Raw genomic sequence first — 26181 nt, forward strand, 5'->3', positions numbered from 1 at the left:
AAATTATCACAAGTCAGTGGTCAAGAAGGTTCACAAAGAAAATTACTATATTAAGTATCAAGGAGTGTGTAATCGCTCGCTATACCGCTAGCACCATTGCTTTTGTCATAAGAAGCACGCTAGATATCGCTTCATCATTTGTAAAAGAAAGTCCTCATAACTTCATTCGTAAAACCGGGCCCAAACTTAGAGATTAAGGGGAGAGATACCGATGGATGCCACAAGCTCGCTCTGGACTCTGATGAGGTTGACAATGGCATTGTCGAGGCCAGTGATAGTAGCACCGCCGCCAACATTCGCAGCTCGCACAGCAGCTGCGAAGAGGAGAACAGGGCTAATAAAGGGGTTCAAGGCAGTCTTGACAGCATTGATCTCAGACTGGAACGTAGCTCGCAGAGCGGGAGTCAAGTCTGTGACTGTGACGGAGACCGTGGCACCGATGTTCTCAACGATGTCGATAACAACGAGGATAGAGGCAGTGAGTGTAACGATCTGTTGGTTGGTGAGACCAATGGCTTGGAAAGCAACACCACCAGCTGCTCCTGTAGTGACGCTGACAATCCTGGTTGTGGAATTGGCCAAGCCTTGGGCGATGACTTCGTAATTGGCCTTGAGGTCGGCTTGGATTTGTGCGATGACTTGGGCATCTACGTTGTTCTTGATAAGAATAACATTATCATCTGCAATGGTATGTTAATATGGTTCAGGTTGAAGTGTTTTAAAGAAGTGGCTTACTGATCTCGTTGAGAGTTACCACGGAGGAGCCAGATAGAGTGTCAACTGAAGACTTGATGGTTCCTGTGACAGTTTGTTGCCGGCGGAAAGGAGAGGCCGTGGCGAAGGAAGCAAGAGTGAGGAGGCTGAAGAACTTCATGTTGATTGTGGTAGTTGAAGTGATCAAGGCAAGTCTTGAGTTTATGATGAGATGATGAGTTGTGAGTGAAGTGATGGTAATGGTGATGTTTCCATGCGCCAGACCAAGCAAGTTATATAGACTTCACTTCAACACCAGGTCCAGAAGTCATCGTACAACTCGCCACCTCGATCTCAACAACCAACATCCACAGCTTATCGAGTCCAAGCTAACAGGTTTTGGGCAACCCTCCCGAGCAACATTCCAAAGCCCAGACACACATCACAGCTCTAGACTGGACCCCATTCCAACGCCTCAGAGTTAACTTTGACAGTTTCCTTCGAGGACTAGACCTAGTGCAGTCTCGGACCACGCCGTTGCCGCCGGGCCGTTACGAGGGGGCGCTTATCCAGGGGAGGGGGATTTGCATGCGGTACTACCCTTTCGAAAGAAACACGCATATTGGTGAGAGACAATTTGACGTCTGGAACGGTCGATCTTGTCTTGGTTCTTTTGAGCTTGTTGGGAGACGGCCATTGGGAGGGGAGGGATTTCCCCATGCTTGAGACAACGGTGATAGTCGGGCGTTGTGTGATCGAGCGGCAGACAAGGTGACTTAGACTTGAATGTCTGAGTTTGGGAAAGCCTATTACAAAAGTACTCCGGTACTATCTTAGTTCCTGGGGTTAGTTCAAGGCGTGCCGTGTTTGTCTCCCGGAATTAGTGTCTATATGTAGAAAATCAGCTTAGACTGAACTCGTGGTTTCTCAAATCAACACTTCGATTCTAAACATAAGTTCAGTCGCCTCGATCGAAAACCTCAACTCTCCGCTTGGTGTCTCGGAGCAAAGATGTTAAGTCATGCTCTTCCAGCCACTTAGCTAATAACGATCCTCCATGGTCTCGAAACTTGAAGCATCTATGTAATCTTGGCGCTGCACAAGATCGCAAATCGGATATTTAGATTGTGATTACCTATGCAGCTCGAGATATGTGATGAACACCTTGATGCCAGCTGTAAAAGCAGGGTTGAAGAGCCAGTCGGCTTCCGAGTCGTTGTGTGGGTTACCTGTGTGTCTTAGACAACTGTCACTTTGCCGTTATTTGACAACGGAATATATTCCGGAATTATCCATTGTCTCACGTATAAGCCATGTTCGCGGTGTATTCACTGCTTAGGGAATATGTTGCATCACAGATCTGGACCAGAACAACTGCAGCTTCACGGCGCAGTGTGTTCTAGGCCACGGATGGAAATTCTGACTTACAACATCTTGATCATTTCTGAGACAATTCTCTCACTCCAACAGATCTGTTAAAAGTCAGATCCGAGCAGTAAGATTTCGGAGACTTGTTTGAGGGTGTTCAGGCTTCGTCTTGTGATCGATAGATGGGCGAGATCGAGATGAGATAGGATTTGCAGGTTTCATACATACATGTTGGCTGCATATGCCACATCTGAAGATCCGTAAAGAATATACGGATAGGCGACATCCCTTTTGAAGACTGCATAACCTGTGAACTGTAGGCCCATGCAGCGCAGACATAGTCCCTATTCGGTAATGACCCGAAGCTTGAGGTCTGGCGCTCATAATTCATCCAATCTACGTAGCTTGAGCTTCAGCAACATGTATATGATATTCATTTATAATACGTCTTACTATTATTGCGTAGAGTCGGGCGGAGTTCGTGTCTTGGTAGTGCATATCGACTTGGCCTAGACCAAGAGTTGTACTGCGTGTTTACATACCTACTTGGTCACTCCAAGTTACTCTGATCTCTCAGCTGTAGTAACTTCAAAAGTACTTCTCACTCATTAACCGCATTATTTAACGGGTGCTGTTCATCCGAATCGAGCTGAAACTCCGCAGGAGACCTATAGGTAGCCTTCAAGCCATAGCTTCAACGTATCTAGTTAATCGACGAGGAAGAAAATGCATTTAAATGACGACTCAAAGCCTCTGTGTGATCAGCCAAGAGAAATTGTATCGGTGTTATTTCTCCTTGCGTCAAGCTGAGTATGTGTGCACATCAAAGGGGTGAGCCTTTCTTTTCAGCCGTCTCGGACTATACGCACCATAAACTCGATCAACTCGATGAACAGTATCGATGTCAGTTTGTCTCAATACTGAGCAACTAGAGTCTCTTGAGGCCGTTATCCTTTAACTTCTTAATCACCGATTGGCATTCCAATGGCTTGAATAAGCTCCTGTCTCGTAGATCCAGGTCTTAAACCTAAACCCTGTTACGGTGAGATCGACATTTCCATCACTATTCAGCGGTCAACCAAGCCTCTCTTGTCTTGATAGGCTTGCTTGGAATCTTTTTGTTCAGCTGATGAGTTTTTGAGACAGGTTCTGGATCAGCTACTAATAACTGTAAAGAAGCGTTGATCACTTTCGGCCGTTTAGATATGGTGGCGGATGAGAATCTTGATCTACCGGACCAAACTGACAACTCTACTATTGAACGTAGAGGGTATTCAGTTCATTGCATCGGTCCACTGCCTCTGAATTTGGCTGTCTATGGTGACAGTTGTGTTCAGGAAGTGGAGGGCATCGTCACTTGTTTCAGCCCCCTTAGCACGATGGGTAAAGATTCTCGATAGCCATTTGAGACACCACTGGGCTTTTGTTGTAATGTGACATGAGCCACCGTCATTCAACAGCTTAACGACGTTTGAGAAGTCTTTTGAGATCATCAAGCACGATTGAATCGAAGACATATGACGATGTAGTACGGTGCAGGGGTCACAAGAGAATATGGAAGAAACCAGGAAAAGACACATGATGCAAATGCCCTCTTTCACGATGATATCGAATCTTTGATCAAGTCACTTATCTTCAATTTTTTACTAACTCCTCAAGATGACAAAGCTTTTCAGCACCCGCGCCCCCTCATTCATATGAACACAATGAACTAACTGTACAAACATGCCAAGCGGTTCGCGGCAAATCGAGAGGCAGGCCCCCTTTTCAATTTTCTTTTTCTATTCCTTTTCTCGTTTTCATTCGCTTTACATGCCATTTGCCTTCTCTTCCAGAATAGACACCACACTAGGGGTCTCTTGGGGAGCAGGAGCGGCAGTGGTCTTCTGAACGGGGCTGGCGGGTCTGCTGGTGACGAACTGCACATGTTATTAGTGTTGATTCTACTGAAAGAAGTTGTTAGAGACTTACGTTGCTAGCTGCGCTCAGGAGAGCAATCAGAGAACTCTGTACCACATCCTCGTGGATACCAACACCCCATACTGACTGCTTGCTACCAACGGGCTTGCACTCGATGTATGAGGCAGCCTTGACACCGCGTCCCTCGCCAATGGCGTGCTCCTTGTAGTCATTGACATCGAACTCGATGTTAAGCTCCTTGAGGGCAGAAACCATGCTGGAAATAGGACCGTTACCACGGCCACGCAGCTTGAGCTCCTTGCCATTTACCAGAAGGACACCCTCAAAGATACGGATAAAGTCCTTGGTGTCTTGGGTCCTGCCGTGGGCGGCGGGGGCAGGAGATCGCGATCGGTCAGGGGTGATGCTGTAGTCTACCAGGCTGAAATGAGGGTTGTCGTTGAGGAAGTATGTGTTCTCGAACAGAGAGGTGATCTCATTGGCCAGCAGCTCGCGTCCGACCTCCTCGCTCTTCTTCTGGACAACCTTGGAAAAGGCGACTTGGAGACCACGGGGGAGATCAAGCTGGAGCTTGGTGTGTACGATGAAGGCGCTTCCTCCCTTTCCAGACTGAGAGTTGACACGGATGATGGCCTCGTAGTTGCGGCCGATATCTCGGGGGTCCAGAGGCAGATAGGGCATGCCGTTCCAGGGGTCCTCGTGGCCCAGACCCTTGGCCTTGCGGTCCTGGAATCCCTTCTTGATGGCATCTTGATGGCTGCCAGAGAAAGCAGCGCAAACCAGGCTGCCACCGTAAGGAGCACGTTGGTGCACGGGGATCTTGGTGCAGGACTCGACCATGTCGATAACTGAGTTCAGGTCGGAAAAGTCGATATTAGGGCTGACACCTTGTGTGTACAGGTTGAGGGCCAGAGTGACGAGATCGACGTTTCCAGTTCGCTCGCCGTTACCAAACAGACAGCCCTCTACTCGGTCAGCACCAGCCATTTGAGCAAGCTCAGCAGCAGCAATACTGCATCCACGGTCGTTGTGGGGATGCAGAGAGATACAAACATCCTGTCTGTCGCCAATGTTGTTGCAAAAGTATTCGATCAGGTCGGCGTAGATGTTGGGTGTCGCCAGTTCTACTGTGGCGGGGAGGTTCAGGATAATCTGGTCGCCCTTGGTCGCGTCAGGTCCCCAAGCAGCTTTGACAGCCTGGCAGACTCTCACGGCATAGTCAGGGTCCGTGTCTGAGAAGCACTCAGGAGAGAACTCGAATTGCCAGTTGGTGCCCGAGGCCTCGGGGTTATCCTTTGTCAGAGATCTGACGAGCTTGGTGCACTCTACAGCAAGCTCCAGGGTCTGCTCCTCAGTGTAGCCGAAGACTACTTGACGGAAGCATGCGCTTGTAGCAAGGTAGATGTGAATGATGGCGTTCTTGGCACCGCGGACAGACTCGACAGTTCTGCGAATGAGGTCGGGTCGGCAGGGGGAGAGGACTTGTAGGAAGACATCGTCGGGGACAGCGCCTGGGGTCTGAATCAGGCGCTGGGTGAAGTCGAAGTCGGTTTGGGAGGCAGAAGGGAAAGAGACCTCAATCTCCTTGTAGCCTAGATCGCAGAGCATCTTGAAGTATCGCCACTTCTCCTCACCGTTCTATCATGGCAGGTCAGTGTCGTGTCGCAATTGGGCGCGTGAATGGGGAGAACGTACCATGGGATCGGGCAGACTCTGGTTGCCATCGCGCAGACAGCTTCTTGAAGGGAATTAGTATTATTTAGGTATCTCATGAGTGTCAATTGGTGACGTACGAAAGCCATCGAGGGGCCTTTTCGATGGTCTTGTCGGGCCATGTTCGATTTGGCAGTTTAGGAGCCTAAGCACGTTAATTATAAGGTCACCTGAGGTTGATAGAAAACAAAACTCACCTTAAACGGCTTGTATTTCTTCCAGGGTTCCTTGAGCCTGTGAAGGAAAAAAAGTTAGTATCATGGCATGTCTGAAAGGCCGATATCGCAACTTACATAGTCATCTTGGCAATGGGACGTTGAAGAGCAACTTGATCTCAATTCCAAAGAAGAGTGTGTCTGTCGAAATATAGGGAACAAGAGGGAAGAAGCACGAATACAAATAGTTTCAGAGAATGAGACGTCAAAAAAAAAGATTGAGTCAGTCAAAGTCAAAAAGTTTGAGTCACGGTAGCGGAGGCGGGGTAGTACGGAGTTACAGTAGATTTGATTTGGAGGCGCGCCCTGAGGTGGGAGGTTACAGCGAGTGGAAGACAAGGTAATTGACATTTTTGGAGGGGCATTCCCTTGCGAGATGATACAATTGCTCTGCAGCTCTGCTTGTTTTTTTGCTTGTACCTTGATTGCCCGCTGTTATCCGAATCCGGAGTCGGAGGAGGACCCCATTGAAAGTTTACTAGTGAGGACTGGAGAAGAGTTATCCTTGTCACTATTGAAGATATACCTGATTATTGGTATCTAGGTAATGATAGGAAATCCATAGGTTGAAGAGTGAATCCATTGGAAGTGGTTTCCAAGCTGAGTGAGTGTTCTGTAAGAAACAGTTTAGTCAACTAGTCCAAAGACTGAGACTTGTGAGAGAGTATTCTTTCAATACGGGCACCCAGAAACAATATCCTGATATCCACAGTAAATCATCCGCTACGATTAGCCCGATAATGAAGTCAAGTTAACACCGATCAACGGCATCGGCCTCAAGAAGACCGGCCGGTATCTACCTCAATTCTCGGGGGTCAAAACTGGATCTCGGTATATTATGGATACCTCCGATTTTATCACGGGAGGCCGGCCTCTACCTGTTACCACTGCCACCAGGTACGTACCTATAGCTGCAGGTTCCATTAAATGGTCATGGCTGATGACGTAAGGTTTGATCGGCACAAAAGAACTGCAACTGAGCTTACTAGACCTTGCCAGGTCTAGACTAGACTAGGGTCACGAGCTACACTGTCTCTCCTCTGTGTCTCGGTATCTGAGAGCAGCAAACCATCTTCAAATACACTGAAACTCGTCCAAATCATGTGCTACAGTCATCATCTCCGTCGTTAACTGACAGCCCTGCCAGTGCCAGTGTCAGGCTGAGCAACCCCCCATCAGAAGACTCAGCCGCCTGAGATCTGTCCCTACCTCCAATAAATACCCCAACTTGTCAGCCGCCATCGCAATCCCGAGAGAGCCTCGTCTGACTCCAGTATAGTCCAATTCGTATAAAAAGTCGACAAGCTGGCGCCGTTCAGATTCTTCGGCCCCTATCGCCCTCATCCGCGTCACAAGCAGAGCCTCGCGCGCTTCCTGTTCCCTCGCGCCGTGAGAGACCGATACCGTGAACGACTACTCAATTTCCACCTCAACACTCTTCCGCTCCTCAAGCACAGGTTCCAGTCCCGAGTTTACCGATACATTCTTGAGCGCCAACGGAGGCGCGCGGATCAATCGCGCATTTTGGATATCGTGAAGCGGCAAGGTAGACAGCTCTGGCTAGGATCGCAAGCGAATCGCCCTGTCAAGCATGCAAGGACCCGATCCAAGGGTTCAGTGGCGCATAAAACGCCCCAGACAGCAGGAATCATGATGGGATATGGCTCTAACCGGGCTACGAGCCCTGGTGATGGCGAGAGGGGATATAGGAGGAAGCGCTTGGCAGCGATGGCAGGAAATCTGTACAGAAGCGGCCAAGCCGCAGTGACCGAGATCAAGGAATCATATGCCCAGACCAGGGCAGGGCCTGCGGCTTCAGGACATGAGAACCACGGGCGGATACACATCCCCGGCGCATTTCCAGATGTTGCAATCACAGTAAAGGGTGACTGCCAAATGGTGCTGTTTCCGTCGTATGCGAAACAACATACCAAACGTGATTGGGGCGAGATGGCGATGCACGACTCGGATGCGCCACATGGAAGCATCAGAGACGAAGGCTTTTGGCGGCAAGAGTGGGAGCGCAATGAAGATGAAAGGGCAATTGTTGACGTTGACGTCCGAGGCTGGATCTATACGCCTCACAGTGGTCCGATGACGAGGAGAAACAGAGTTCTCATCGGTCTGGCGCGGCAGCTCAGTGGTATCCCTGCGCCCAGGGCAGACCAAACATATAATCCAGAGACTGGACTTCCACGTACACATCATCAAATACACGAAGAGCAAAAAGAGCAGGAGAAGATCAACTCTGAAGCTCGGCGCATTGAAAGAGTAGGGCAGCGAGAGAAGCAGGTTGCATACCAGGGAGGCTTTAGTGAGAAAACGCCTGATAACGACGACCCTCTTACGGACAGCTTTTACTATCCTTCTCGCCAGGGTAACCAATCTCCAGATTCTGCCCCTTCCAGTCCAACGATGCCAGCCAAAACTATGACATCGAATACCACTGCCAGCGAGATGAGCGAGAGTGATCTCATTCTGGCTAATGCCAATCTCATGGCTCGAATTGCCCCTTTCATGACAAATCCTTCTGTTGCCCTACCAGTCACTTTCTTCTTTTACAACAGCGAGAAGTCTCAATCAAAGACCGTCATGACCAACGATGCGGGTCATTTCGTCATTCGTGCTGCTCTCGACTTTATCCCAACTCATGTTAGAGTTCTGGCGGATGAGGATCTGTCAGCTATCCAAGAGATCAAAGTCATTGAACCATATGGAGTCAGTCTTATTAGCGACATTGACGATACAGTCAAGAAGTCCAATATTTCTGCGGGTGCCAAAGAGATCTTCCGCAACACGTTCATCCGAGATCTAGGTGAGCTCTCTGTCGAAGGTGTTAAGGAGTGGTATAATCGCATGGCCGACATGGGCGTCAGCATTCATTACTGTTCAAACAGTCCGTGGCAACTTTTCCCAGTCCTAGCCAGTTTCTTCAAGATGCACGGCCTACCACCAGGATCTCTTCATCTAAAGCAATACAGCGGCATGTTGCAGGGCATCTTTGAGCCAGTGGCAGAAAGAAAGCGATCTACACTTACTCGCCTATTACGAGATTTCCCTGAGAGAATGTTTATTCTTGTGGGAGACAGTGGAGAAGCTGATTTGGAGGTTTACACGGAGCTTGCCCTCGCGAACCCAGGACGGATTCTTGCTGTCTTCATTCGAGATGTCACAACACCAGAGGAGACAGCATTCTTCAACTCCAACTCGGGATATGATTTTAGCCGACCGAGGACGCCAGCTACCTCTAGCAACGCTTCAAGGAATGTCTCAAGAAACCCTTCATACCAGAACCTGGGGCCAAGTGGATATCGGGGAGAAAGCAAACCACCCACAGGCCCGACTATGGGAACTCTGATCGACTTCTCAGACGAGCCAGGTGAGACCAAGATCGATCGTAATGCGGCTCTCTCTCAAGTTCGAAATGCCAGTGCCAATGCCAACTCCAAGAGTGCCAGTACGACTGATCTACTTGGCGGACGTAAGCCACCTCCGCCCAGACCGGCAAAACCAGTTGCGTTGAGGAGTGCCAAGTCGATCACTGAGCTGAACAAGGGTCTCAGCAGGCAGAATTCTGATGAGACACCTCCACCACCTCCGCCTAGAAGACCAGCGGTGCAGGTTCGAGAACCATCAGTGCCTCATCCTCTGAAGCAGATTCACAATTCCTCGCAGCAGAGCTCTGGTAGCAGCAATGGCGGTTTCAAAATCCCAGCACGCTCTAATTCAGGGGATCGTCCTCCGCCACCTCCGCCACGACGACGCGGTACACCCTCAAGCATCACCGAGTCCAACCAAAATCCACGTCTTCCACCACGGCCGACTCAGAACATGGCCAATCTAGACGTGGACTACGATCCGCTCCCACCACCATCATCAAACCCCCCTCCGTCATTTGGTTCAGCAGGATCAGGGTATCGATCAGACGGCAACACATCAACAGCAGGCTCGCCAACACTGGGTCCACAAGCAGTAAACAAGAAATTAGAACTATGGAGAAGAAGATTAGCACGAGCACACGAGCAGTTAGACGGGCTAGGTGTAGCCTTGTATACATGGCGACGAGGAAACGATGTCATTGCAGAAGCAGAGGGAATAGTCAAACGAGCCCTCGCAGATATGGAGAGAAAGAGAAGGATGAGACAATAGCGACTCGACTCTATATACCAAGCATTTTTTATTCTCGATTCAACTTATACTGTTGTATACTATACTAGCATTAACATAGATGGGAAATGGGATTGGGATATCCACAACAGTAGGGAAGCATCCACAATGAGAATTAGGGACGACGATCACTATCCAATCAGCTAAGGCGCAGTGGCAGAGTGGTCTAATGCGATAGACTAGAAATCTATTCTCTTCGGAGGCGTCTGTTCGAATCAGGCCTGCGTCGATTGGTTTATCTTTTGTTCTTGTGCTGTACAAGGATTCATTTTTGCTCAAGTGCCTGTGTTTCTTTCCCATGTGTTTTGCCACTCAACACTTGGACAGATAAATCCGATTGCATCTACGTAGCTATTGCTGGCCATAAGACTCTAGCCGCTTATGCATGTAATGCTTCTCGCTACTTGCAAAATTTCAAATCAAGTAGTAGACACTCTAGATATCTAGACTGGAAGGTTTTCTTGTGAAAGCAAATAGATGATGGCCATAGGCCAATGAGCCCAATTGTCTGCTATATTCGTTTCTAGATGAATCCCAACTCCAACTCCGCTTCATCACGTTGTATGTCGTAATTATCATCGAGGGTTCATATCACCTGCCAGATTCATATGCATGATGGCTTCAGCTGTCCAGTCCTCCTCGCTCTTTTCTCCCTTGTTCTGCTGCTGCCAAAAGCTCACCTCTTCACGTCCGTCCACGCCTGGTAGCCGAATCTGGGGCGGCGCTTGACCGCTCCCCGGGATGGGCTCAGGAGGTGGTGCGTGCCCAGGAACAGGACGTCTGTGAACGGGGCCCTGCTTGTGCTCGGCATCACTATACCGTGAAAAGTCAGGGATGTCGAATCCTTGGTCAGGTTGGTGAGAAAGATTCAGCTGTGTCGGTGGTCCAGAGCCTGCAGATTGAGGTGGGTGCTCAAACTGTGCGTGCTGGAACCCTGTTGGCGTCTCTTGGCCATCGGGAAGCTCAGAGAGCATCGTCTGTGTTGGCTCATACTCATGACGAGGAGTTGCCTGGTCATATTCCTCCTGCTCCAAGATTTGAGGAGCTGGCTCGACATTTCTCAAGCTGGAAGATCCTGGTGCTGCACCGCCTCCGCTTCGTACGCTGACCATGGATGCTCTAGCCTGGTCCATAACGTCGCCCGCAGTGGATTCAGCATCCGTATCGCGGATGGAGAACTGTGCGAGGGTTCTAAGCTTCCGGCTGACCCAGCCACCAAGAATCTTGCCGCGCTGCTTCTCTCCTAGTCGAGATCTTGGGAAGTCTCCCTTGTTAACAAATGCGACAATATCAACAATGATCTGATGCTCGTTCAGTATGGCATTGACGATGACAGGAACAATCGATGCCAAGTACGGCTTGCGGTTGACTTCAACAAGAACGACCACCAAACCGCCAGCTTGGAATACGGCACTGTGTTCTTGTTAGCAGGTTTATTCATTTTTGAGAGCTTTTTAACTTACCAGCCATTCTGCACAATATTTCTGTGGCATCGCTCCACAGAGTTTTCGATATCCATCGGGAAATGGCTCAGACCGTTGATCTCGAAAGTCTCACCAATATTTCCAAGAACAAACAGAACCTGCATATCCACCAGAGCGCCGTTGGGGCCAATGGGTCGGCTAACATTGTGAAGGAATCCCAAGTCACCTGTTCTGATGTACTGAATGTTCGGGTCTCCATCAACAGCTCGGCCGTCAAAGCGCTCAGCATCGAAAGCATCCTTGGAACCGTAGAAGGACTTGACACAGGCTTCAGAGTCAACCCAGATCTCACCATACTCACCATCGAGACAGTGGACTCTGCTCTCAGGGTTGATGATGGCGATTTGTGTCGACACAGGAACCATACCACTGTCCTGTACCAGCAAGGCAAGAGGATCTGATTCAGGGTCCACGGGAATAACCAAGCCACGACGAAGGGCTTGTGTATCAAGCCACAGTTCGATAGGCTCAATGCACATGTAAGATCGTGATGCAACCATGGGGTTCAGGACGTGCGAATACACGGTGTTGATAGCGGTTCTGTCCAGACCAGCTCCAGCAAAGTGAAGCCTGACCTTTTGGAAGACATCAACTCTTGGTCGGCTCTCCGCAGTGATCATCATATTCTTGAGTTCGTGCAGCGTGAAACCCTTGGCTTGCATAGCAGCCATGGCATGGTCAAGCATCTGCGGTGTCGCATAAGTATCCTTAATCTTATATCTGGACAATGTGACAAAGAGAGACATGGGATTGGCTGCAAATTCCACTGGCGATAAGAGATAGGTGGGCGTTCCGATGTAAATGCCCATCAAGGCTGTATGGATGAAACCGAGACCAGTCGAGCTTCGTACACATCCGAGCACAGGTCTTGAACTGGTCATTTGGCAGGTTTCCTTCTGGACCTTGCACATGCCCATGATTGTATCATGGCCAAGCTGAACTGAAATACGTCGTTGGTCAGGGGTCCAGTATGTCCAAACAATAACAGGATAGCCCGGTCGAATCCAGGCTGGGTCAATAGTGAATCTCAGATCTCGTAATCCACTGCTCTGCTTCGGTGGCTTGGTTGTGTTGTAGATCGCAGGACTGGTAATCTTCAGAACCTGCGCTGATTGCTTGATATGGCTGGCCACAGGTTTGACCTTGATGAGATGGTCCACCTCAGAGTTGACCAACACAGCCTTGACATTGTAGTCTGCCACGATGTGAAGGAAAGCAGGAACATCCTCATTCAGTCGGTTCTGGTCAAGGGGCGCAATGGGGATAATAATTGCGCCCAAGCAGATACAAGCATGGATTGCAAAGACAAACTCCTCTGAATGCGTATACATAAGGATGATATGGTCTCCAGGCCTCACCTTGACCTTGTTCTTCAGATACATAGCAACGGAGGCGACTTTGGTATCAAACTTCTTCCATGTAACACCCTTACCTTCTCGGCCTCTGCCGTCAATTGTGCAGTAAGCCAATTCTTCTGGCTGGCGGGCTACACGCCATTGAACAAGGTCAGAGATGCAGGAGAAGTTGTTCAGGGGAGTGGATGTTCGGTCGTCAATGACCACTTCTCTTCTATCAACACCCGAGTATTGCTTGTCTGCTGGCAACAAAAACTCGGCTCGCGAATCTGAGGCCAGTGGTGACCAGATACCACCCATGGGGTCCACGCCAATAGGAAGGTTAAGAACTGCATGTTCCACGCCAAACTTGACGTGCACGCAGGGAAGGTTGCCAAGATCAAATTCTCGGCGACAGAGCATGTTTCCAATTTCGCGCCGTCCATTCTTGACAACACGTGGCAACGTATTCGGTGCTGTGATCATAACGCAGTACAGTCTAAGATGATGCTCTGTCATGAGAACCTCCATACAACGCTCGGCCAACGACTCCAGGAGGGCAGTATCCGGTTGTCGTGGAGGCCCTCCAGAGGTCAACGGCGCCGTTGAGGCGGCTGCTGATTCCAATACCACAACTGGTAGGTGTTCATCATTGACAAAGACGTCAAATGCTGAACAGTCGTAGATCTTTGGAACATTCTTGACGATGCTCACAACGATGTGTTGGACAAAGAAATAGCGGTATTCGGCCAGTTCGTGCCCATGCTCAACCCACTCAACCTTTTGTCGAATGCGGTCCTCGTATAGGCCTAGAACAAAGATTTTACCCTCAATAACGGTACCCAACAGGCCCGTTCGAAGGAACTCGGGCTCCACAGGCTGGGGCGTTGGGTCGCCTGGGTCGAACTTGTAAGGGCGGGCGTGGAAAATGAGCTCGGTGTTCTTTGGCTGTGCCCAGAAACCACCAGATAGGGAGGGAGAGTCTACCCAGATCTCACCCACAGAGTGGGGTGAAGCCAGTAAACCTGTTTCAGGATCGACCACAGAGAGTGTGGCATCTGGTATAGGATATCCAAAGGCACCAACTCGAACCAATCTTGGATCCTCCGTCACCCTCTTACGGGCCTCGTTTCCAATGGCCACAACCACAACTTCATTCGTTTTTAGAGCCTCGCGGTCCAGAAGAACTTCTCCAAGCTCATTTTTTGCTCTTTCTTCCGTTGTGGTCGTGCCTCCACCACTCAGAAGGCTGCCGAAGCCATTGGAAACTGTAGGCTTCTCGGTTTCTTCTTTCTCTTCGCCATCTGAATCTGTTTCGTCTTCTAAATCGAGCTTCAAAGGACAGCCCATGCGTTCTTCTCCTCCCAACCAGTCACGCACACTAATAACCATACCTCCATGCTCAGGGAGACAGAGCATAGGAGCAACAACCTCGCGAGCACGAGGGTTTCTTAATGGTCGTAGCCATCGATCGGCGAGGACTTCGTGAAACTGGCTATCTACGGTCAGAGTATCGATCAAACAGAGTTTGATCATCTGGAAGTTTGGTTCCATTCCCTTCTTGAAATTTCGGGTTATCAATGGCTCTTGCTGGTAATTGTAAGCGGCTCGTTTCAGGCCAGGGTAATCTGCGATCATGATGGTCGATTTGTATTTTGTGAGGAGATGGGCGTAGAGTCCAGGAACATCGACGGCTTTGTTGTCGAACCAAACAGTAGTATGGCCACCATACACCGTCAGCAGCACGCTCAGAATCATGCCAATGCCCTGACGAGGGTCAAGGTATGAGACCAAGATTTCGCTACTTGCGCCACCACCAATCAGTCGGCCGTTCTTATCCCGCAGAGACGGATTGAAGGTATCCCCTGGCCCATTGCCTGGAATTGTAGAGATAATGGCGCTAAGACAAGCCATTTGATGCATGATGGTTCGGTGGCTGAGAACAACACCTCTCAAATCTCCGGTTGGTGCTCTCGAGAACTCGATATAAGCCAAGTCGGGAACGACCAAGGGCGGGACGTCATCTTTCTTCTTAGGGTGATAACTGCCGAACTCGTTCGTCTTCCACCATTCGACACCCTTTGGCCATGTCAACTTTTGAGTTGTGATATCTCGCTGAAAGGCCTTGAGGTTGTTGTCGGTGGTAAGGGCCAGATGGGCTTGTGTTGTGGTAAGAATATGGTTCAAGCGTTGGTAGTCCTGCAAGTCGTTGATGGGCACAGCAACAACTCCAGCGATGAAGCATCCCAACAAGGCAATTGCAAAGTCAATGACTTCAGAATCGCGATAGATAAGTGCAACTCGATCGCCACGGTATAAAGAGCTCTTGTCTCTGATAACTTGTGCCACCTTCTCGGCTCTGGACGCCAGCTTGTCCCACGTAATTGATGCAATCTCCTTGCCCTTACTGTCCAACACCCAATACGCTGGTTTCTTAGCGATCGTTCGGCCTCTATGTCGAAGCACAGCTGCGATGTTATCGAACTTTGACATTGGCGTTGAATCATCATGAGGATCTTGAATAGCGAAGGGTACCTCGCGGGGGTCTAGTGGTAGTTGGTATTCGAGGGCCTCGGGAGGCGGGAGATCGTTAGTTGTGAGCATTGGCGGCGCCATGGCGGCAGTAGGAGAAAAGGCATCGCTGGAAGAGTATCGCTGCTGAGGTCCTCCATACTCGACAGTTTGGCCCTGATCATAATGCTGCTGTCCCGCGAAGTCCGAGAAGTATCCTTGCGAATCGAGTAGCGTGGTGGTTCGTCCATCAGGTTGCTGCTGCGGTGGTTGTTGATACTGTTGTTGCTGTTGATACTGCTGATCAGGGTATGCGCCTTGCTGCTCTGGTCTGAAAGCATAGTCCCCCGATCTCATGGTACCTGTTCGGGTTTCAGGCTCAACGACGTGCGAGGGAGAGAAGAAGAGGGAGTCTCGGTGGGCAGCCGTTGATCCCGCAGCCATGGGACCTCCCGGTCGCAAAAGCGAGGCCGGGGCCTGCTCTGGAGGTCTCGGTGATTCTGAAGACGGGGCATAGCCAGAATGTGGTCGGTATATAGGTGAGTCTGGTGTGTCGGGGATCGGGCCGCTGCTGGCACCGAGAGAGGCATATGCAGCGGCACGGTGACCATCGCCTGAGGGATGGGCCGAATCATCGGGAGAGTGTATGCGTAGGCCAGACTGAGGTTCGGCGAGAGCAGCAACTTGAGGCGGAGGTGAACCGAGGAATTGAGAGAAGAGCTGAGTTCGTCGCTTCTGGTAGCTTTAGGCGCGTTAGTTTGAACGGTAAAGGCTAATGCCTGAGTCGCAGAGTCACTTGCCCCTTCTGTGTAATATCACCTTCCTACAGAGAACTCAAAGTTAGCCATGATATATCAATGGGATGGTTTTTGATCGCATGCGACAGCAATAAATGACCTTGAAACCAGCTCCAATGGCGTGTCGAAGCGCCCAGCTCAATAATTGGTACAAAGGTAGGAATTTGGTGAACAATGAAGTGGCAATTTGCATACCTCAAGCTCGCGATCCAACTCTTCAAGGCGTTCTTGAAGCTCTGGATTGACTTCAGCCATGATGGCGGTGTCGGGCGATGTGGCCGCTGTAAGGATGAAGTTTGGTGGGTTTATTCGAGGTTAGCCACGGACCTGAGTCTCACAGGTCCAGTGCCAGTCCGTCCAGTTGAAGGGACCCGACGGGATAGCAGAGTCTCGTGACGTAGTCTCAACTCAAGCCTTGGAGGGCGGGCAAGAGATTGCTCTTATTGGTTCTCTGACCAGGCCCGTTGGATCAAAGGGCGGGGTGCCCCTGGACTGTTTTGCCTGTATCACCATTCTAGCCAGTTTTTTTTAGCTGAGAATATGGTCCCTTGCGGGTTTATCCTCCCGCTGCCCCTCCTCTCTTGCAGCTTCAAGCATAGGTTGGCCGCTAAATTTAGTGGCTGGTCACTGTTTTAGCGTGACATTGGCTGCAGGAAAGCAAGATAAATATCCTTGAACTGAAGCTCTTCTTCTCAACAGGGTCGCAATCATGGTATTCGGCAGGCTCGGTGCTTTAGTCAGTGTCGTATAAGTAAATCTAATATCTTTTGGGAAATGCGCGCCGTTAGATATGTCATTCTCTTGGCCACACCTAGTAGCTGTTGCTTTTTGTATGGAGCATTCTATTTTAAGAAACCTGAGTTGGCTCTTGATAAACCGTGTCGCATCAAGGCCAAAGCAAAGCCCAGAAACGGCGAGATGGGATCTTCTTTCCCTGAGAGCACCACGACACCAACAGCCGTGCAAATACGATATGCCCATTCTCATTTTACGATACTCAGATCCCGCAGAGCTCAGATGTAGGGTAAGCTGTTCGAACATCGGATGTCACTTGTCCGAATCTCCGGATCCACATTTGCACCTCTTCCCTCTTCATCACGATCTCAAAATTTCCTTCCATTTTACTACCCCATCCATTTGACATGCCTTACACTTCAACAACAACAACTCGATTGCAGCGAACTTCAGGCCTCTTAGACCATTCTGAGATATTCTCTAGACACCATGAAGTCATGTGTCATCTAAGTCAATTTGACTGACATGAATCTCATGAATCTCAACACTTGCCAAATCGCACATAAATTACCCATTTTGCTCACCACAACAGCATTTCCTTTCGCGCCGAGTTTCGTCAATGACTTAATCATCAGGTATGTCTACTCTCTGTTTCTTTCATCGCATTTCTATTTCTATATGATGAGACACACATAACACAGACCTGTTCTGAACACTTGTGTAGAAAAACATGTTTTTAATCTGATCAACCCGCTTCTAATTCTCTTTGACACTTGTTCTCTTTCAGAGTCCCAGTACTAACAAGGCGTCAGGATCTAAGAGTGATAGAACATAGAAACCAAAATGGAGTCTGGCTTCGAAGCTTCGACTCTGCCGGTTTGTTCTTTTTTAGTTCGGGGCTCAAAGTCGGGTCTCTTTCAGACAAAGACGGTTGAACGGTTGAACACACCCTCTCCTATAGTGAGGAGATGTCCTTGTTCAACTAACAGCCGCCCATCTTTTACGATTTACTCATGTTCGGGGTCTCGTTCTTTCGTATTGAACAAAGCCCTGAACGAAGACAATGTGCTATTCCAGCTCTTACTGTATCTAAACTATCTCGTAGTAATATAAAGGATGCCACAGGCTCCTTTTCTTAGTTCATTTTTTGTCCTCACCCAAGCAATTATCTGCTCCTGAACGCTCTTTCGCACATCTTGAACAGCTCCTCAGTTCTGGCAACAACGCATCTCGATACCACCTCGCTAGTTCGAACAAAATCTGAATAGACACCATAGAACCCCAGCAGAACTCGGCAAGTCTCGGGACATTGTTTCTAGATGGACAATTTGTACAGTTCTGCCCCAGAGTATATGGGCAACACCATATCAGATATCAACCAACAGCTTTTGAATGGTATGGGCGATGGGTACGGTTTTGAAGACTTTTCATACCCATTGTCATCCGAAGATTTTATTAACCAGTTCGGCTTCGAAGCATCCCAAGACATGGCTCCAAGTACAGTCACAGAAGATGCTCAGCTTCCAGTTGATCCTAAACATCTGTCGACCGTTGACACTCCTGCCCCATACGACCTGAACTCCCCGTTGGATATGCCCAAAAACTTGGGAGCTCCAAAGCCTCATCAGCTACAGGACCCAGTTCCCGTGCCAAAGCCATCTCTGGCGCAGCAGCCCCGACCAGTTCATCAAGCTATGGCACAACCCAACATGCCTGCTGTGGGACATGCGGCCTCCCTTAGAGGTTCCCAAAGCGTGGATCTCGCAGCAAATGTTCAGTTGCCACTCTTTGGCACTCATGGACAAGCAAACCTGTGCGTACTATCCCCTTGTAAGACTTGTAAGAAGCACCAGCTAACCCGAAACAGGCATATTCAGCCCAATTATCCCGTCTACAACTCCTATCAACCGAGTTATCATTACCCGGAAAATGGTATCCAAGGGATCTACGGCACTCAGGGTATGGCACAGTATCCGCTTCAACCTCCAGCCGCAATCAAAGCTCAGTCTATGCACAACATAATCCAAGTAAACAAATGCGCGGATTGTCGTCAGGACCCTCACCTTGGCTCATGCTTTTCGCAGGCAGCTCCCCAGAATCGTCGACCACCTCAACAAAGAATTCAGCAAGTACCATGCCAAGAACCAGATGGACGGCCAGCTTGGTTGCAGACACCTCCTAAGCGCAAGCGGAACGCTGTATTTGACGAGGACTCGGACGTGGAAGTTCCCTTGAAGAAGCCTTATAGGAAGGGACGAAGCTTCAGGACTAAACGTGGAAAGGAGAAGGATCCTGAGATTGGAATCAAGATGTATGGGATGTTCCGCTTCCCGGAACTGGACTGGGTCTCACGCAGAGGATTTGAATTCTTGTACTTGTCCACAGGACAGTGGGAGAAAAAGATTCTATTCTCGGCCGAGGACTTGAAGGACTATATCTACAACTGTCCTCGAAATCCAAAGCTGTGGATCCAACAAAATCCAGCACAGTGCACAGAACGAACTATCGATGCCGACACTATCTGTCGGTACTCGAACTGCCCTGATACAAACCACACGATTCGACCTGGCTGGTGCCGCGTGGCGTTCGACGAATTTTATCACCATACCTCCTGTGGTCAGAAAGATCCTTTCAAGATGGCTGGTGTTATGCACCTTTGGTGCTTCGAGCAGTGCATCGACCCCGTAGAGGTGATGGCAAATGGGAAGATGGTACCAGATGATCGCGATGACGAGAAGCTTGTCAAGGAAAAATCGAACAAAATGGCTATCACTCGGGATTCTGACACAAGGATCGTTGTGGATACTATCAGGCCTTGGTTTAAAAAGCGTGCAGGTCAAGCACCGCAAGCTCCGTATGCGAACTACGAGGACTCTCTCTCCTACGCCCTTGTTAAGCACCATCTGGATCACCAAGTCGGTGCTCGTCATAGGAGCCGTGGTGGTCGCAACAAGGATAGACCAGAAAGCGAGTTGAAAACCATTGACGTCCACATGGGCCGCCTCGACTTCTGGGCCGCGCGCGACACTGCTTCCAGGAAGAAGAGGGCGTCGAAGCAGTCTCGTGCTGCTGCCCCTGAGCCGGAGCAGTTACTTACTCCGACGACCTCCAATGGACTTCTTCCTACACGAAAGTCTGCTGAACTGACACCAAATGGTTCGACAAAGAACTTCAGCGATATGCTGTCGAGTGTTTCCGTTGCCAATAACTATGAGTTTGAATATAACGGATTCATGCCCAAGGCGAAGAAGGAGGAGCAGCCAGTCAAGCTCGAGGACAGCTCAAAGTGGCCTCAGCCTACCGCAGGAGAACGAAGAGTATCATTCAGTGATATTCTATCCCCCAGCGATCTTCTGGAGCAGGAGAATGTTGTGCAACCGAGTTCCAACGCAGAGACTGGTCGCCAAGATCAGCCCGTCTCGCCACCACGACGAAGCCCCCGCTTCTCGGCTGGTAACATTCGTGAGTCTATTCAGACCGAGACCAAGGCTGCCACTTTCCCAGCAAAGTTGCAAGCCTCTGGCTCACTGTTGCCTACGGCCACTACCGAGAGTCCTAAGAAAGAATCCCTGGCTGTGCCCTCTACACCAAAGGGCCAGAGAACTGCTTCGTGGGGCGACGACAGTCTTTTCGGCTCGCCAGTCGCCCCGCTAGCAAAGGACAAATCTCCTCGAGAGGCGTCTGATCGCGCTGGCGAGGAAGTTCAGGGCTCACCTTTGAGGAGAAGCAGCAGAGTGAGCGCTAAGAAGACGCCTTGAGAGGCAGCAGGTGGCCATGATCAAGGACTATCGAAAGTTGCTAGAGTCATGGAGTAGATGTAATAGTACGATATCCCTGCTGGTCAGAGGACTGCACAGAATATGGAGTTTTTGATTGGGTTTAAAGGATATGGATCAAAATCTCTGGAGCCATGGGATATATCGTGTTTTTTCAATACCCCATTTCACATGGTTCAGGATAGCAGCATAGCATAGCAATCAGTGCATTAGACTTGGCTTAGTATTCAGTCCGGAGTTTGGAGTTTATGATTACCTTCCTGTTTTAGTATTAGAGAATCAGATTGTATACGCGAATGAATGAGCGAGCTATGCGTTACAGTGAGTGAAGTCAAGTCATCATGAAGAAATTGAGAGAATTAGTCTTGGTCGAAAGATCAGTTGTTTAGAAAGAGAACTTTGATCACCATTACAAAAGGCTCTATATAGAACACTACCCTTTGTATTAAAGGCTCATGTCTTTGTGAATGGTTCGAGTATTAGATCGAGTCTCTTTGTTTCTTCAACAATAACGACACCAAGATCGTGGGGTTTCTCTTTCAAGCCACAAGCTATAGGCGACAGAACGCACGGCTCAGCTCAAGGTCCAGCCCCGATCTTCAAAGAAATCCAAGCCAAACCAAGTCAAGTCAAGGACAATCAATCGTCTATCTGATCAGGCAAAAAGGGCCCAAGCTTCAACAAAGAACCTCGAGCTCCCCCAAGCTCAGCTCGCCCGTTTTAGCAGTGACGTTGTCCCCATCTGGTGGGGGAACGACCCGTTGAGAAGGGTCGGGGGGGCACGGGAACGCCGATGCAGGCTTACAAGCTAAACAAGGTTGAGGGCTGCTAGGACAGATCTGCGGCCTTGTAGCTGAGCCGGCATCTGAGCTGTGAGTTGTTCGATATTCCTCTTTTGGGGGGGGAGGGATAACGGGACTTGAGAGGGTGACACGCCAAGAGAGGAGAGTTGCGTTTCGGCGAGTGCGAGAACAATAAGTCGTGTGCTATATTTGAAGCTCATGTCTCTTGTCTTTAAAGACATGTTCTTCACCTTCTTTGTTCAGTTCTACAAGTGGCAGAATCATAAATATCGCTCTGCATCGCCATACCCTGCCAAGCGGGATCAGAGCAAGGATCAACGTGGTCAAGTTCAGTCTATCGACAAGCGATATTCGGCGAGAGCGAAGCTATATCAGCACATCCGGTCCAGTGCATACATACTGTATCAGCCTTGGTAGCACACGGCATTGAGAGGATAACGTTCTACGGCACAACGATAAATCCAATCACGTGTGCCATACCTTTTTCCCCTTCATTATTTTTCGGGTCCCTCCAAAAGCTCGCCTGAGCTGTCGGTATTTGCATCACACATTCCATACCAGAGCAGGCAAAAACAAGGGTTGCATCCCTTATCTATCGGAGAATATTAAAGAGCTATCAGTGGTTAATTCTCGAATCAACTACTGCAAGTTAAACAGCTTCAGGTTCGTGGATCAACTAAATCCATCTCTTATTCCGGAATTTGTAGTGTCCTAACTTATTTTACTACCTAGTGACTATAACCTCCAAAGCCAGTGACGGAGACGGCGCGCAACAGGAACAGGTCCACCGTTTTTACTTTGCAGCTTGAATCTTTCAGGCGGTACCTTACAGGGCTTTTAGTGGGGCAACCAGCTAAACCATACCATCTCCAAGCATCTCCATCTCATCCCGTCTCCCTCCACTGCGACCTCTCCAGGGCCCCTCCACCTCCACATCCACATCCCAGATCCCAGGGCAGGCATCAAATCGGCCGAGTTGAGTCAACCGTCATCACTCAATTCTCTCCCTCCCTCTCTCGTTTATATTTTTTCTCTACTTTCTTTCTACTCGCCCAAAAGCAAATCATGGGAGCCGAAGTCGAGCCTGCTTTGCAGGTGATTGTATTGGTACGTATCATCAACGGTTAACAGCCTATCCCCATCCCTCGTTTGTTTACATGTGCACCGTTACATCTCCAAAAACCAATACCCACTGAGGTTCACCCGTGGTATAAGAACGGTTTTGGTGCATGAGGGCCATAAACAAAACACGTCGGATCATATCGTGATTCGTGGTGGCGTTTGTCTTGCCGCATCCTCATACTCTATTTCACATTTCGGCTTCTCACTGCCGTGTTCCACGTACTCACTCACTCATATGAACAAAAGTTGAACTCTAACTAACGTCAATTACAGGGCTCAGGGGGTGGTCCTCAAGAATCAAACACCACTGCTTTTCTAGTCCGTTCTGTCGCTCAAAAATGGCATCGTGGCTCTATCATCGCCGTCGATGCTGGCGTCCATCTCTCTGCTATCACACGTATCATGGAAGAATCGATACCTTCTCCACCACCGCCTCCTCCCTTCACACTTACCATTGGCCCCTTTGCAGGTCTTGAGCTGCCTTACTCTTCACCTTCTGCTAACGCATCTCACATCACGCGCTCTCTCGTCGACACATATCTCATCACTCATCCTCATCTTGATCACATCTCGGGCTTTGTAGTCAATACTGCTGGCTTCCCGGGCACAAGGCCGAAGAAACTGGCTGCTCTACCAAGCACAATCCAAGCTTTCAAGAATCACATTTTCAACAATGTGATATGGCCAAACCTAAGTGATGAGAACAACGGAGCTGGGCTGGTGACTTATATGAGATTGGTTGAAGGTGGCAGTCCGACACTCGGCGACGGTGAAAGTAGGGGTTACATCGAAGTTGCAGACGGACTCCTTATCAAGGTTTGGAGCGTAAGCCATGGGCATTGTCTCGAGAAGCATAGTCACCGGGGCTCAACATCAAGTGCATCTACTCGCTTCAGCAGCCATGATGCATCCATGCCACAAGGTCCCATCGCGCGCTCAGCATCTTACTACCCGGGATCTATATCCCTACATCGAGGGTCACTCATGATCCCCCAAAACAGCTTCAGCCCTGTAACGACTACATTGGAGCAGGAGCAAATTTGCGTCTACAACTCAAGCGCCTACTTCATCCAGGACCCCACCACCCATCGTGAAGTCCTCATTTTCGGGGACGTTGAGCCTGATAGCATATCGCTAAGCCCGCGGAATCTGCATATCTGGCAACAAGCTGCGCCAAAGATCGCCTCTGGTAACCTCAAGGCTATCTTCATCGAGTGCAGCTACGATGAGTCGCAGGCAGAGGATCGTCTGTACGGGCACCTAAAGCCCCGCTATGTCATTGAGGAGCTGCGCGCACTGGCGCATGAGGTCGAAGTCGAACGCAAGTCGCATTATTCCGAACCTAAGAAGCGCAAGCGCATGGGCAGCACGACTGACGAGACTCCACGACGAAACCCTTCTATCGCGAATCTCACCTCTGAAGACCCCGTGTCTCCCAGGACCATCAAGGCTTCGACACCGGATTACGTTCACCCTGGTATTGAAACACCTCCTACACCGCACCTCACTTCGCCGACGGTTGAGTTGACGCTCAACCCATCTGATTCCTTCACATCTGTGCCCAGGAAAAAACGGCCCCTCGAAGGTCTCAAGGTTGTCATCATCCATGTCAAGGATCGACTGGATGATGGTCCTAATGTTGGAAACACTATTCTGAAACAACTGCACAATTTTGAGAGCGAAACTGAGTCACCCTTGGGATGCGAATTCATCATCTCTCATTCTGGTCAGAGCATCTATCTCTGAGCACTTCATTTACCGGCGTTGAAATTTTCCGTTCTCTCTGGCATTTGGCCATATATGATTTCTTTTGTTCTATAGCACCTGGCTATAAGCTCTGTGGGCTTGTGCTACCGTTTGGGTTTAAGTTTGTTATACATTTTGCTTATATGAGGCGACGATTTGGTTTATGAGTATAACTCAGGGAATGAAAGGTGGGCATGTATCACTCCTGGGGAACTGTATTGCATGATGGCCATTTTGTTATTAAGCCCTGTTTGCGGGCTTGTTTAGTCTATATATTTGGTGTTTGGTCATGAATGAATATATACCACGTCTGACCTAGTTCTTTTGCTTTTGTATCTTTTCAGCTCCCTCTTGGCCACCGACGTCCTTATCAAAATCTGTTCTTGGGATCTCGAACGCCTCAGTAACCCTGGCATATGTGATTCCTCCTAATCGGCTGACTGGCTTCAACACACCAGGATCAACCATATTCTTATCCTCGTTCAACGCATCCTCTCGAACCCAGAAACGAGTTCCCTCGAAAACGGCCATACACCCAGACTTGTTTCCAGGTCGTGCCTTACTGTCGAACTCCTTGAGCATATCGAGCTTGCACTCAATGCTAACAATAGCCTCGCCCACACGAGCACACTTGACGGTCTCGCAGTCGTACTTGGGTGTCAGGCCCGAGATATCCCACTCAGATACATCAGCAGGGGCGTTGACGCTAGCTGAGTTTGCGGCTTCGATGAAGTGCTCTGAGATGATGTTGATAACACACTCGCCGGATTCGGAGACGTTGCGAAGTGTGTCCTTCGCATTGGCGAGTCCAGATGCGAAACCAACAACAAACATGGGCGGGTCGTGGCCCATCATGTTGAAGTAACTGAACGGGGCGAGGTTCTTCTTTGTACCGTCGGGAGCTTGACTGCTCACGAAAGCGATAGGACGCGGTACAATAGCAGAGATGAGAAGCTTGTAATTGAACCCCGCAGGGCGACCCTCCTCATGAGGATCTATGGCGACATGTTTCTTATCACCATCATCCTTGCCCAACTTATTCGCACCCTCACCAAAAGTCCAATCCGCATCAACAGTCTTGGTGTAGCGAAACTGAGACTTGGCATCCAGCTCAGGTCTCGAAGCCTCGACCTTCTTAAAATCCGGGTGAGGGTTGCGCTTGAGGATTGCGTCTCCCATGATGAATCGAGAGGTTGAAAATAGTCGTGATGAGTGAGTTGTGAGCGGTTTAATGATGCGACGCATGGGGGACCTGACTTGGGTTAAAATAAAAGTATGGGGATATTCGGAGGGGCTCGGGGTTAGATGTTGATTCCGGGGTATCTTTTCTATGGTAGTTAATTGGTAATGTTGCTAAGATCGTTTGTAATGCGTGATAAAGCAAGTGGATTGTCTTTTTCTCCACTGGTATTGGCTTTGGGTGAGGTCATTGATTGAGTACATATCGAGTCAGGTATTGAGCCTTGATTCTTGACTATGATTCGAAGGAAGACTACTAGTTTCGGAAATACGGAATAAGACATATATGATCTTGTAAGTGGTGGTTACTTTGGTAAGAGGAGATTACTTCTTTGATGTACGTTAAGGTATTAGGGGAATGATTATTGCTCTCAGATCTCCTCCTTCAACGGCGACGAAGCCAATACTGCGACATCGTCGGAATTGCTCGCAAGTTAACCAATTACTAACTTTGGACTATCATCAAGACCCTTGTGATCAATTATCATTGGCCGTCAACGCCAATAGTCCTCCCGCTTGGTGTCCGATGAGTGGTATTCTGAGCTGACATCAGAACTC

At 49.4% G+C, this 26181-nt stretch overlaps 7 protein-coding genes and 1 non-coding gene across 8 annotated transcripts; 4 read left to right on the forward strand and 4 right to left on the reverse strand.

The window, feature by feature from the left end:
* Positions 1-29: 29 nt before the first annotated feature.
* FOIG_05467 (uncharacterized protein) lies at positions 30-1212 on the reverse strand. The gene is made up of 2 exons (XM_031204077.1): positions 736-1212; positions 30-680 (listed from the first exon to the last, which is right to left on the reverse strand). The coding sequence occupies exons 1-2, from the start codon at positions 872-874 to the stop codon at positions 187-189; spliced, it is 633 nt and encodes a 210-aa protein (XP_031065906.1). The 5' UTR covers positions 875-1212; the 3' UTR covers positions 30-186.
* A 2345-nt stretch (positions 1213-3557) lies between these two features.
* On the reverse strand, positions 3558-6271 carry FOIG_05468 (2-isopropylmalate synthase). The gene is made up of 6 exons (XM_031204078.1): positions 5988-6271; positions 5892-5928; positions 5775-5839; positions 5677-5719; positions 4033-5619; positions 3558-3980 (listed from the first exon to the last, which is right to left on the reverse strand). The coding sequence occupies exons 1-6, from the start codon at positions 5993-5995 to the stop codon at positions 3870-3872; spliced, it is 1851 nt and encodes a 616-aa protein (XP_031065907.1). The 5' UTR covers positions 5996-6271; the 3' UTR covers positions 3558-3869.
* A 659-nt stretch (positions 6272-6930) lies between these two features.
* FOIG_05469 (uncharacterized protein) lies at positions 6931-10353 on the forward strand. Its single transcript, XM_031204079.1, has 2 exons — positions 6931-7139; positions 7189-10353. Exon 2 carries the CDS (start codon positions 7560-7562, stop codon positions 10056-10058), a length of 2499 nt encoding a protein of 832 aa, XP_031065908.1. The 5' UTR covers positions 6931-7139; positions 7189-7559; the 3' UTR covers positions 10059-10353.
* FOIG_05470 lies at positions 10224-10305 on the forward strand. Its single transcript has one exon. It is a non-coding gene; the product is annotated as a tRNA-Ser (tRNA).
* A 73-nt stretch (positions 10354-10426) lies between the features above and the next one.
* Positions 10427-16762, reverse strand: FOIG_05471 (uncharacterized protein). Its single transcript, XM_031204080.1, has 4 exons — positions 16398-16762; positions 16206-16228; positions 11540-16147; positions 10427-11489 (listed from the first exon to the last, which is right to left on the reverse strand). The coding sequence occupies exons 1-4, from the start codon at positions 16455-16457 to the stop codon at positions 10652-10654; spliced, it is 5529 nt and encodes a 1842-aa protein (XP_031065909.1). The 5' UTR covers positions 16458-16762; the 3' UTR covers positions 10427-10651.
* Positions 16763-18133: 1371 nt separating this feature from the next.
* Positions 18134-21041, forward strand: FOIG_05472 (uncharacterized protein). Its single transcript, XM_031204081.1, has 2 exons — positions 18134-18750; positions 18805-21041. The coding sequence occupies exons 1-2, from the start codon at positions 18257-18259 to the stop codon at positions 20693-20695; spliced, it is 2385 nt and encodes a 794-aa protein (XP_031065910.1). The 5' UTR covers positions 18134-18256; the 3' UTR covers positions 20696-21041.
* Positions 21042-21685: 644 nt separating this feature from the next.
* On the forward strand, positions 21686-25728 carry FOIG_05473 (3',5'-cyclic-nucleotide phosphodiesterase). The gene is made up of 3 exons (XM_031204082.1): positions 21686-22179; positions 22249-22623; positions 22912-25728. Exons 2-3 carry the CDS (start codon positions 22582-22584, stop codon positions 24382-24384), a joined length of 1515 nt encoding a protein of 504 aa, XP_031065911.1. The 5' UTR covers positions 21686-22179; positions 22249-22581; the 3' UTR covers positions 24385-25728.
* FOIG_05474 (uncharacterized protein) lies at positions 24576-25775 on the reverse strand. The gene has a single exon (XM_031204083.1). The coding sequence runs from the start codon at positions 25627-25629 to the stop codon at positions 24700-24702; it is 930 nt and encodes a 309-aa protein (XP_031065912.1). The 5' UTR covers positions 25630-25775; the 3' UTR covers positions 24576-24699.
* Positions 25776-26181: the final 406 nt, after the last annotated feature.

Source organism: Fusarium odoratissimum (assembly GCF_000260195.1).
Source record: "Fusarium odoratissimum NRRL 54006 unplaced genomic scaffold supercont1.7, whole genome shotgun sequence".
NCBI classification, from domain to species: Eukaryota; Fungi; Ascomycota; class Sordariomycetes; order Hypocreales; family Nectriaceae; genus Fusarium; species Fusarium odoratissimum.

Excerpts from the sequence above, each read along its gene's own strand:
- FOIG_05474 (XM_031204083.1), bottom strand. The coding sequence starts at position 25,629 with ATGCGTCGCATCATTAAACCGCTCACAACTCACTCATCACGACTATTT.
- FOIG_05467 (XM_031204077.1), bottom strand. The coding sequence starts at position 874 with ATGAAGTTCTTCAGCCTCCTCACTCTTGCTTCCTTCGCCACGGCCTCT. Across the intron at positions 681-735 it reads GGTAACTCTCAACGAGATCA|ATGATAATGTTATTCTTATC; the intron begins GTAAGCCACTTC and ends ATACCATTGCAG.
- FOIG_05472 (XM_031204081.1), top strand. The coding sequence starts at position 18,257 with ATGGACAATTTGTACAGTTCTGCCCCAGAGTATATGGGCAACACCATA. Across the intron at positions 18,751-18,804 it reads ACTCATGGACAAGCAAACCT|GCATATTCAGCCCAATTATC; the intron begins GTGCGTACTATC and ends AACCCGAAACAG.
- FOIG_05471 (XM_031204080.1), bottom strand. The coding sequence starts at position 16,457 with ATGGCTGAAGTCAATCCAGAGCTTCAAGAACGCCTTGAAGAGTTGGAT. Across the intron at positions 16,229-16,397 it reads AGTTGGATCGCGAGCTTGAG|GAAGGTGATATTACACAGAA; the intron begins GTATGCAAATTG and ends AGTTCTCTGTAG. Across the intron at positions 11,490-11,539 it reads AATATTGTGCAGAATGGCTG|TGCCGTATTCCAAGCTGGCG; the intron begins GTAAGTTAAAAA and ends ACAAGAACACAG.
- FOIG_05473 (XM_031204082.1), top strand. The coding sequence starts at position 22,582 with ATGGGAGCCGAAGTCGAGCCTGCTTTGCAGGTGATTGTATTG. Across the intron at positions 22,624-22,911 it reads CTTTGCAGGTGATTGTATTG|GGCTCAGGGGGTGGTCCTCA; the intron begins GTACGTATCATC and ends CGTCAATTACAG.
- FOIG_05469 (XM_031204079.1), top strand. The coding sequence starts at position 7,560 with ATGATGGGATATGGCTCTAACCGGGCTACGAGCCCTGGTGATGGCGAG.
- FOIG_05468 (XM_031204078.1), bottom strand. Across the intron at positions 5,840-5,891 it reads AGAAATACAAGCCGTTTAAG|GCTCCTAAACTGCCAAATCG; the intron begins GTGAGTTTTGTT and ends TAACGTGCTTAG. Across the intron at positions 3,981-4,032 it reads TCCTGAGCGCAGCTAGCAAC|TTCGTCACCAGCAGACCCGC; the intron begins GTAAGTCTCTAA and ends TAACATGTGCAG.